General features: G+C 39.8%; 1 protein-coding gene across 3 annotated transcripts in view; it reads left to right on the forward strand.

Annotated features, from left to right (window-relative positions):
• Window positions 1-9896: 9896 nt before the first annotated feature.
• vps13d (vacuolar protein sorting 13 homolog D) overlaps window positions 9897-12297 on the forward strand; it is a 288043-nt gene continuing 285642 nt past the window's right edge. For all 3 annotated transcript variants that reach the window (XM_073031774.1, XM_073031775.1, XM_073031776.1), the window contains exon 1: window positions 9897-10120. In XM_073031774.1, coding sequence (XP_072887875.1) covers window positions 10024-10120 — 97 coding nt within the window. In that variant the 5' untranslated portion in view covers window positions 9897-10023. The remainder of the gene's footprint in view (window positions 10121-12297) is intronic.

Below are 12297 nucleotides of genomic sequence, written 5' to 3' on the forward strand. Positions count from 1 at the left end.
AATATGAGTTAGGAAAATCTTTTATACAATGGATTAAAACCTTAAATACTAATCCTCAAGCTAAAGCAGTTACAAATGGTCAGATTTCAACACCATTTTGCTTAACGAGGTCAACTAGACAAGGCTGCCCATTATCACCTGCTTTATTTGTATTGGCAATAGAACCATTAGCTGAACTAATTAGAACAGATTCAGACATTGGGGGCTTTAGAGTTAATCAAGAAGAATATAAAATTAATTTATTTGCTGATGATGTTTTGATTTATTTAACAAACCCATTGCAATCTTTGCAGAGATTATCTTTTAGATTGGAAGAATATGGGAAAGTATCAGGGTATAAAGTAAATTGGGATAAAAGTGAAATTTTACCCCTTACCAAAGGAAATTATAATCAATGTCGATTAGTAACTCAATTTCGATGGTCAATAAATGGGATAAAATATTTAGGTATTAGAGTTGATAATGATGTAAAAAATTTATATAAACAAAATTATTTGCCATTATTAAAAAAAATAAAAGAGGATCTTGATAAATGGATGATGTTACCAATAACATTAATAGGTAGAGTTAATGCTGTAAAAATGAATATATTTCCTAGATTGCAATATTTATTCCAAACTTTACCAATACAATTACCTCAGAAGTTTTTTCAAGAACTGAATAAATATGTAAGGAAATTTCTTCGGAAAGGAAAGATGTCAAGAATATCATTGGAAAAATTGACATGTAAATTTGATTTAGGAGGGTTACAACTTCCAAATTTTAAGAATTATTATAAAGCAAATCAACTTAGATTTATTGCGTCTTTTTTTGATGAAGAAAAACCGGCATGGATTAGAATAGAATTAGATAAGATAGGAGAAAATATACCAGAAGATTTTATATATAAATGGGAATCCAAATGGATACGGGAAAAAAAAGAATCTCCTATATTAAGACACTTGATTGATTTATGGAATAAGGTAAATATGGACGATGAGATAAAGAAATCTTTATTAGCAAAAAGAACTTTAATTCAAAATAGGCTTATTCCTTTTACAATGGATAATAAAGTTTTACATAATTGGTTCCAAAAGGGGATTAAATATATAGGTGATTGTTTTGAAGGAGGTATATTGATGTCGTCTGATCAATTAAAAAATAAATATAAAATATCAAACAACACTCTTTTCTGTTATTTTCAATTAAAGGCTTATTTACGAGAAAAGCTGGGTCAAACAATGTTGATGCCAAAACCTAGTGAAATAGAAATATTAATTCAAAAAGGAAAAATTAAAAAATTTTCATCTTGTATGTACAATTTGATTCAAAAACAGACAATTGAATCTGGAATTCATAAATCAAGACAAAAATGGGAATCTGATTTGAATGTTAAAATTGATGGAAAAAGTTGGTCAAGATTATGTTCTGATAGTATGATAAATACAATAAATGTTCGACTTAGATTAATACAATATAATTTTTTACATCAATTATATATAACACCACAGAAAATAAATAGATTAAATTCAAATATGTCTGACCAATGTTTTCGATGTAATCAAGAAATTGGTACTTTTTTACATTCTACTTGGTCTTGTTTTAAAATTCAACCATTTTGGATAAATCTAAGACTTTTATTGGAACAAATTACTGGAGTACAACTCCCACATAGTCCAATATTATTTTTATTAGGAGATATTGAAGGGACAATACCGAAACTTAAATTGAATAAGTATCAGAAAAAATTTATAAAAATTGCATTGGCAGTAGCCAAAAAAGTTATCGCAGTTACTTGGAAATCTGATTTATATTTAACTATGGATCATTGGAATAATGAAATATATAGTTGTATTCCACTTGAAAAAATTACATATAATCTAAGAAATGAATATGATATATTTTTGAAAATTTGGCTCCCATACCTACAAAAGATAGGATTAAATACATAGGTCCTTTGAAGATAAAATTATAAAGTAATTGGAGAAAGTAAAAATAAATATTAAAATTATTTTGAACTCCATGGAGCATGTGGGGATTCTCCAATATCCAGGCAATCCTTTTCTTCTTTCTTGTTTTTTCTTTCTTTAGATAAGGGTTAAGAGGGGAAGGGTTAAGGGGAGGGGGAAGGATTAATATTATTTTTCTTTTTCTTACTATTTTATCATCACATTTATTCTTTGTAATTTCCTAAAAAATTAATAAATAAATAGATAAATAAATAAATAAAGATGCAGAAGATAGTGTCAATGGCAGTGGTGCAGTGTTGCCGGAACTCACCAGAGCGCCGCTCTGGCACTTCTGTAAAAAACAGTTAAAATAAACAAGCGGGGAATTTAACGGCGGCCGCATATTAAATAGAGGGAATTTTACAGAAGCGAGGGTTGGGGAAAGGAAGTAGTGGTTAGTGGGGAAAATACTACTAATAACATTAGGGTAGGATATTTGATCATTTTTGGTGAAATCCTGGAGCTGTGACTGTTTTTTATTTAGGGATTCTTCCTCGCTCGACCCGTTGTTTTCCCAGCATACCACGCTGTAGCCTCCCGCCATTTCACAGATCCTCTGTCTCTCTCCAGCCGAGGGACGACTGTACACAAGTGTAAGCATTTTTCCACTCTTTCCGATGGGTACCATTGGATTCCAGGTAGGAGCTATATTAAGCAAGGAATGAGCATCGAAACCTAAGGTTAAAAGTCGAAAATAATGAAAGAAAAATTCACTGCTTGCTTATCTTCGGCCTAATTTTGATGAAATACTCTAAGCAAACATCCAAAATCCTCTTCTACACCTGGATAAAGAGAATTTAGTTTTTTTTAACAAGCCAAATGGGGGAAAAAAACATTTCTAGGCTATAAGCTAGTTTTACGTAATTTCAGCTATCACTAATAGTGAATCAACCCCTTGGCCTAGCTCCACCAACTATCGTTGATTGGAAAGAGGCTCTTTTTCTCTTAGTGTTGATAGGAAAAAGAGTAATTTAGTGAGGCAATAAATGAGATGAAATGCATTTCCAAACCTCCCAAATGGTTGCTCTCCTCCCCTGTTAACGTTTGTCACTTCCAAAATATGATATTTTTTATTCATATAGATACAATAATAATGTAAGTAAAGATTCAAGCTTCTTTAACTTTTTATATATTTAAAGACTAAACAGGATATGTTTTGGTCTAACCATGTAATACCCGACGTGTGAGGATGTTGTGAGTATCAACACTCACAGGTACACTTCCTGTCTATTTCTGCGAGAGAAACGGTATGACACAGAGTTGCCCACCTACCGCTTTTGATACTAATATTCAGCAATATTCGTGGCTTTAGCAATAGTTCATTGGACGTTCTTTTTTCATACTTGATTACTTTGTTCCAATTTAGGTGGCTAAAAGTGTAAAAAGCTTATTTGCTTTATTTCTGACGAAGGGTCTCGGCCCGAAATGTCGACTCTGCTTCTTCCTATGGATGCTGTCTGGCCTGCTGCGTTCCACCAGCATTTTGTGTGTGTTGCTTGAATTTCCAGCATCTGCAGATTCCCTCGTGTTTGCTTTATTTCTGTTATTTTTATACCTGCTTGGGAACACTGCTAAGTGCTGCGGGCCCTGCTGTCCGCTCTGACTCAGTCGTGTTAGTAAGGCTACATCTGTGGTGATCCGTGGATTACTCGCTAATACAAAGGTAAATTTTTCTCACTAACAACCCTATGGCTTCTAAGCAAACAATGTTAACTTCTTTCTTTGGTAAACAAGCTGCAGAGCGTAACAAGAATAACGAAACAAGAGACTGATAGCAGTAAAATTGACAAAAGCTGGGTTTCGCCTGCTTCTAGTTCAAATTTTCTAACCGGGTCCAAGTGCAGTTCTGAAAGTAATGGTCCTTCAAAGTCAGGCTTGCATCCCTGATCAGATGTTTCGACTGAAGAAATGTGGAAGAAAAAGAAGGAAACTTATCCCTGGTTAGACTTCAAGGATGATAAACTTGGGTGTAAAGTCTGTGCAACTACAAACAAAAACAATCCAACACTTTTCACTTCTAAGGGTTTGAGGCTGTCAAATGAATGTCATGTTACCAGAGGACTGGAACCAGTTATCCTATTATGGAGCTGATCCAAGTACACGCTTGAAGTCTGTGGTGAACTAGATATACCTGTCTGACTGCTCCTGTGGCTCCTCCCACAGACCCCTGCTGACTGCTCCTGTGGCTCCTCCCACAGTCGCCCAAACACCACCTCCAGCACCTATGCCATCACCACCTCCGGCACCTGTGCAATTGCAGCCGGAGCTACGTAGATCGCAGCGAACGATTCGACCACCTGATAGACTTAACCTGTAAATATACTTGGGGACTTTTTTAAAACAAAGGGGGGGTGAATGTGGTGAACTAGATATACCTGTCTGACTGCTCCTGTGGCTCCTCCCACAGACCCTGCTGACTGCTCCTGTGGCTCCTCCCACAGACCCCTGTATAAAGGCGACTGTGGGCTGCTGCTCTCCCTCATTTTCCCCAGGATGTAGTGTTGTTTATTCTTCCAGTCAATAAAAGCCGATATCTCGCTTCCTAAGTCTCAGCATGAGTTATTGATGATAACTCACGCTGAGACTTAGGAAGCAAGATATTGGCTTTTATTGACTGGAAGAATAAAACATGGAAACCGTTTTACGCCCAGAACGCTTAGATTTGGACCCCCAAGCCCCTGAAGCAGCTCTTGCCTTTGAACTCTGGCTTGCACGCTTCCAATCATACTTGGAGGAGGTTCGTGCCACCGACTCAGCTGTTAGGCTCAGACTTCTCCTCTCGAGGGTCTTCCAGTCAATAAAAGCCGATATCTCGCTTCCTAAGTCTCAGCGTGAGTTATTGATGGTGCATCAATTTTATTGACTGGAAGAATAAACAACACTACATCCTGGGGAAAATGAGGGAGAGCAGCAGCCCACAGTCGCCTTTATACAGGGGTCTGTGGGAGGAGCCACAGGAGCAGTCAGACAGGTATATCTAGTTCACCACAAAGTCTCTCCAAAAAAAAATTGTTGATCACAAACTATAAAAAGCTGCTGCTCTAAGTGTTGAAAATATAGCTAGTGAAGGTGCCGTCTTTTTCTTTACTTGCTTGATAATCATGTTTTATGATAATTAGTGTGTGCAACTGTGCAATACTTTGCCATATTATTAAATTAAGTATTATATGTTTTATTGTACCAGTTATACACTGAAATGTAGTGATAGGCTATAATCTTGTTAATGTCTTAACTATCACTATATTTCTGTGGAGCTCTGGAATCCATATATTTCTTTCATCTTGGTTTTGTGCCTGACATTATAAGAAGCCCTAAGTTCATGGCCTAAGGTGGAAGGAGTCAATTTTAGAAAACCTAGCAATTATCTGAAACAGAAATACCACAATAGTTATTAACGTCAAACTTTCTGCATAATCACTCAAAGAGTTGAACTGCACGTGCATGTAATGAGGGCTGTATAGCCTTAGGCCACAAACTTATCAATCACCCCTCAAAAAATATTCTTAACACTTTATTTTTCCTTCTAATTATTGATATATTGCTTAGCTTTGTTAATCAGTTATTTGCTAATTTAATTCCTTATTGTACATAATGACATATTGACTTAATATTTTTTGATAATCTTCAATAATAATTAATAAAAATGATTTTAAATGAATCACCCCTCATACAGCTCTGGCACCTAAGAAATTGACAATGCACCCCTGGTCAATGGGACCTATTAATATCCAGAATGCAGATAAATTACTGTTTATTTTTAAAGTGCATGATTTTATAACAAAGAATTCATTGATTGCTGATAAACTAAAATTTGTTACTTTCATGACAAGTGGTAGATGTGGTAAATTGTACAGCACAAGCTAAAAGTAAGACAGAAAAGAATTAAAATTATTTTAATAGTTGCAGAAAAAAACATCTGGAGAGAAAAGACAACTCTAGAAATTAATAATGGTGTTTTACAAGGGGCAAAATAATACAGATTTCAAGAGACTTTGCTAATGTTAGTTTTTTAATTTTTTCTCATTTTTTTACAATGGAATGCTAGAAGCTTGTTATGGTCAGATAAAGGATGTTAATATTTTCTTTTTTCCCCCGTTTGTTTAAATCCTACAATTGAATGCTAGAAGTTTGTCAGCTAATGGTCAGAGGATTTTTATGCTCACAGTACTCTGTGAGGTTGTAGCAACACAAATGTGCAAGGGATGGTAGAGGAATACTACCATTACACTAAGAAAAGGAATGCCTACCACATTTTGGAAAATCAGATTACTTGGCCGTCTTCCTCCTACCTGCATACAGTCAGGAGCGGAAGAGCAAAGGGCAACAGAGATGTGGTCATGGGAGGCAAAAGAGCGGCTACGGGCTGTGTTCAAGGAGTCACCTTTGGATCTGAGTTCATACACCCTGGTTGGAATTGACTTTATTAAGGCAGTCGTAGACGAGTGTGCCCCCACAAAATCAATCAGAGTCTTCCCCAATCAGAATCCCTGGATGAACCATGAGATCTGTAATCTGCTGAGGCTTTCAGCCCTGATGAGCAGGAAAGTTACAAGAGGTCCGAGCATGATCTTCAGAAAGCCCTCTCACGGTGCTTTGGTAATTCCGGACTAAACTTGAATCAATGAAGGACGCTCGACAGTTGCGGCAGCGCTTGAATACTATCACCTCTATAGTTAAATCAAGTGACGTAGGTGACAGCAGTATTGAATTGAATTGACTTAATTAATTACATCCTTCATATACATGAGGAGTAAAAATCTTTATGTTACGTCTCTGTCTAAATGTGCAATTTGTAGTAATTTACAGTATATTAAATAGTATGTACAACTGGATAGTAAATATAACACAGAAATACAGTTGTGTCAACATGAGTTAATCAGTCTGATGGCCTGGTGGAAGAAGCTGTCCCGGAGCCTGTTGGTTCTGGCTTTTATGCTGCAGTACCGTTTCCTGGATGGTAGCAGCCGAAACAGTTTGTGGTTGGAGTGACTCGGGTCCCCAATGATCCTTCGGGTCCTTTTTACACACTTGTTTTTGTAAATGTCCTGAAAAATGGGGAGTTCACATCTACAGATGCACTGGGCTGTCTGCACCACTCTCTGCAGAGTCCTGCGATTGAGGGAAGCACGGATCCCATACCAGGTAGTGATGTAGCCAGTCAAGATAGTCTCAATTGTACTTCTATAGAAAGTTCTTAGGATTTGGGGACCCACATCGAACTTCTTCAACCGTCTGAGGTGAATGAGGCACTGCTGTGCCTTTTTCACCACACAGCCGGTGTGTACAGACCACGTGAGATCCTCAGTGATGTTTATGCCAAGGAATTTAAAGCTGTTCACCCTCTCAACCCCAGATCCATTGATGTCAATAGGGGCTAACAGGACACCATTCCTCCTGTAGTCCACAACCAGCTCCTTTGTTTTTACGACATTGAGGGAGAGGTTGTCTTCTTGACACCACTGTGTCAGGGTGGTAACTTCTTCCCTGTAGGCCACCTTGTTATTGCTTGAGATTAGGCCAATCAGTGTAGTGTCACCAGCAAATTTAGTTAGCAGATTGCTGCTGTGGATGGTGACACAGTCATGGGTATACAGAGAGTAAAGGAGGGGGCTTAGTTCACAGCCCTGAGGGGCTCCTGTGTTGAGGGTCAGAGGGACAGAGGTGAGGGAGCCCACTCTTACCACCTGCCGGCGATCTGACAGGAAGTCCAGGATCCAGCTACACAAGGCAGGGTGAAGGCCGAGGTCTCTGAGCTTCTTGTCGAGCCTTGAAGGGATTATGGTGTTGAATGCTGAACTGTAGTCCAAGAACAGCATTCTTCGCTTCCAGATGAGCTCAGTGCCTTCAATGCTCTCTTTGACTGTCAAAACATGGAGGAACCATCACAAACTCCCATATCCCCTGATGACCCTATGATCTCAGTCTCTGAGGCCTACGTGCGAGCAGCCTTCAGGAGGGTGAGCCCACGAAAAGTATCTGGGCTAGATGGTGTACCTGGCCAAGTACTAAAGAACAGCTGGAGTGCTCACTGAGATCTTTAACTGCTCTCAGGCTTCAATTATACTGCTGCCCAGTGAGAGCGTGGTGACCTGCCTCAATGACGATTGCCAAGAGGCACAACCACCGTGAAAAAGTGTCTTGAGACATTGGCGATAAAACATTAACTCCTGCCTGAGAAGCAACTTTGATTTACTCCAGTTTGGCTCTGGAGCAACAGGTCCACAGCAGATGTCATCTCATTGGCTCTTCACTCAACCCTGGAACACCTGGACAGCAAAGATTCTTGATCACAGCTCTCCATTCAATACTACCGTCCCCTCAAAACTAATCTATAAGCTTCAAGACCTTGGCCTCAGTATTTCCTTGTGCAGTTGGATCCTCAATTTCCTCACTTGCAGAACCTAGTCAGTTTGGATTGGCAACGACATCTCCCTCATGATCTCCATCAGCATGGGTGTACCACAGGGATGTGTGCTTAGCCCCCTGGTCTACTCACTTCACACTTATGACTGCACGGCTAAGCACAGCTCCAATGCCATATTCAGGTTTGCTGACAACTCATCTGTCATAGGCCGATTCAAAGGTGGTGATGAATCAGCATATAGGAGGGAGGTTGAAAACCTGGTTGAGTGGTGCCATAACAACAACTTCTTACTCAAAGTCAGCAAGATCAAGAAGCTGGTTATTGCCTTCAGGAAAATGAATGCAGAGGTCCATGAGCCAGTCCTCATCGGAGGATCAGAGGTGGAGAGGTCAGTAACTTTAAAATCCTCAGTGTTATTATTGGCCCGGTACATAAGTGCAATTACGAAGAAAGTATGACAGCATCTCTACTTCCTTAGGTGTTTGTGGAAATTTGGAATGACATCTAAAACTTTGACAAACCTCTGTAGATGTGTGGTGGAGAGTTTATTGACTGGCTGCATCACAGCCTGGCGTGTAAACATCAATGCCCTTGTACGGAAAATCCTACAAAAAGAGCCTCTTGGACAGGCACATGGATGAAAGAAAAATGGAGGGTTATGGGGTAGTGTGGGTTTAGTACTTTTGTTTTAAGGATTATATGGGTCGGCACAACATGGAGGGCTGAAGGGCCTGTACTGTGCCGTAGTGTTCTATGGTTCTATGGTTCTAAGTAGTGGATATGACCCAGTCCATCACGGGTAAAGCCCTCAACACTATTGAACATGAAACACTGTTGTAGGAAAGCAGCATCCATCATCAGGGACCCCTGCCACCCAGGACATGCTCTCTTTTTAATGCTGCCATCAGAAAGAAGGTACAGGAACCTCAGGATTCACACCACCAGGTTTAGAAACAGTTACCATCAGGCTCTTGAACCAAAGAGGATAACTTCACTTGACTTTACTTGCCCGATAATTGCATGTTTCCACAACCAACATTTGAAGAACACTTCATTTCTTGTGTTTGATATTTATTGTTTATTATTATTATTATTATTTTTTGTATTTGCATAATTTGTTGTCTTCTGCACTCTGGGTGAACGCCCAAGCCGGGTGGTCTTTCATTGATTCTGTTATGGTTATTGTTCTATAAATTTATGCAGTATGAATGTCGGGGTTGTATATGGTGATATATATGTACTTTGATGATAAATTATTTTGAGCTTTGAACTTTGGTTAGAAAAGTATTTGGTGTGTTTGAATGAAGCTCAGTCGGTGGCGGTACTGCACCTCATTAATGCCAAACGCCACGAAACATGAGAAAGTGGTTAGATGACTTGAATGCCACTCGTACAGGGCGGGGCGTGAAGCTGCAATTCCCTCAGGCATCTCCTGGTGTCGCTGTCGGGGGAGAGGCACGCATGAGAGGCCGTTCCAAGCTTCGCGATAGTTGACCGGCCGAGTGCGCATGCTCCGCCCTCCGGCGGCCGGGTCAGAGTCGAAGTGTTACGGCTGACGGAGCGGTTCGGGGGTTGTTGCGTGCGGCGTTAGCAACCGAGGTCGCTCTTCTCCTCGATCCTGCGACTGGGCCGAGCGCCGGGTGAGGGGCCGAGCCCCCGTTTAGCCCAGCCATGCTGGAGGGACTGGCAGCCTGGGTGCTAAACACTTATATTGGCAAATATGTAAATAACCTCAACACAGACCAGCTCTCCATTGCCCTGATGAAAGGTACTTAGAACTTCAGCAACTTCAATCAGTGCTTTCCTGTCACTCAGCTCTGTTGTGGCGACTATTTAATAAATAAATGCGATTGCAGTAATTTCTAAAACTGTGGTCTAGAGTGAGGGTGCTGCATTTTTAATGCGTAATAGTCATTACCATTTGTGACCTTGGGCGGTTGAACAGTCAGTTTTTCTTTACAGGAAGATCCTGCTTAGTGTTAGTAGATAGTAAAGGAAACACGCCCTGTCCTCGTGATCTTAAATACGCACTTTCACTGTTATCCTCTCCCTACCTTTATATTTATGAATGATTAACCCAAAATCGGGTTCTTCTGGTCTAACTTTTAATTTCTGGCATGCTGAATACAAACAAAGTACTGAAATGTTAAAGGAAATGACATACTAGGATCTGTGTTAAAATTAGTGGGGTTCAGGAGACAGGTTGATATCTGAATTCTAAGGAAATTCTCAAGAAGGTAACTTGACTGGTCTGGTTCCTGATGAAGGGTCTCGGCACGAAACGTCAATGGTACTCTTTTCCATAGATGCTGCCTGGCCTGCTGAGTTCCTCCAGCATTTTGTGTGTGTTGCTTGGATTTCCAGCATCTGCAGGTTTCCTCGTGTTCATGATCTGGTTCCTATGACACCACTGATTATGTTGAACCTTGCATGTATGAGGTTTGTTTTGTACTGGAGCACCTCTAATAAAAATAGAATGTTTATGAAATTCTCACCTTCTGCCCAGTTGAATTGTATAACCAGCAATATTCAGCATTAGGTTGATTCCTTCCAAATTTATGTTGAATGTATTTTTTGCAATTATTTCACAGTATCTGCTTGATCTGTAACAAATGCTGTTACAGATCCGTCACATAAATATGCTGTGTTTATTCCTACGACTTGCTTGTCAGAATCCTACAGGATGGAAATAGGCTCTTTGGCCTAAGCGATTCATGCTGACCACAACGCCTTTCCAAGCTAGCCCAGCGTCTGGCCTATAGACTTCTGAACCTTTCCTGTCCATGTACCTGCTCAACTGTTTCTTTTAAAAGTTGTTACTATACTGGTCTCAACCTCGTCTCCAGCAGCTCCTGAAGTCAGCTTCATGAGCTATCAGCTAGTGGCTGGAACAAATTAAGAATGGATCCCGATGAAGGGTCTTGGCCCGAAATGTCAACTGTTTACTCTTTTCCATAGATGCTGCCTGACCTGCTGAGTTCCTGCAGCAATGTTTTTGTGTTACTTGGATTTCCAGCATCTGCAGATTTTCTCTTGGTTTAGGAATAGTACCACATTTTGAATGATATTGATTGAAGTACATCCTTTGCTGTGTGTTAATATAATTATGTAAAATCTACATAGCAAAAATGTTGGTAGTGATCATCATGATGGATCCTTTGGAAGACCATACATGGTGTGTGGTACGTCCACAGGTTTTGCAGAATTGAAAGGATTGTGCTCTTGCTTTTCTTGGAGAGAGCAAAATGGATGCGAAGAATCCTTAAAAACACAAAATGCTGGCAGAACTTAGCAGGCCAGACAACATCTATGGTAGGAGGTAGTGACGACATTTCGGGCTGAAACCCTTCATCAGGAGGGGCCGAAATGTCGTCACTATCTCCTCCCACAGATGCTGTCTGGCCTGCTGAATTCTGCCAGCATTTTGTGTTTTTATTTATTTCCAGCATCTGCAGATTCACTCGTGTTGCGAAGAATCCTTTCCTGTTCCAAACTACATAAAGCTTAAAAATGTATTTTAAAATTGAATATATTTTCTGCAATTATTTCATAATATCTATTTGATTTTGGTGACATATAAGAGAGGGTGGACAAATGCTTGGTCAAGTAAAATGGCTGCCTGCTTTTTGAAGGAAGGGAAAGAAATGTTGAGGCTGTGTTTGAAAGGTCTCATCAGGACTAACGACTGTTTTATGAAGGGATATTAGTGAATGTGTAAAGAGGACCTGAATTCAGGGGAGTAATTAAGATTACTGTTGGAATTACTGGTAAGATTGGTGGACGGCACTAGCTGAAAGATCGGGGTTTGATTAGATACGTGGTGGAGAGTATATCAATTGTTTGTATCACAGCCTGGCAAGGAAGCACCAATGTTTTAAATGGAAAATCCTACAAATGTGACAAATCAGCAGAAGGGAGGGAGATTGAAAATCTGGTTATGTGGTG

This window comes from Hemitrygon akajei, chromosome 29 (assembly GCF_048418815.1).
Source record: "Hemitrygon akajei chromosome 29, sHemAka1.3, whole genome shotgun sequence".
Taxonomy (NCBI): domain Eukaryota; kingdom Metazoa; phylum Chordata; class Chondrichthyes; order Myliobatiformes; family Dasyatidae; genus Hemitrygon; species Hemitrygon akajei.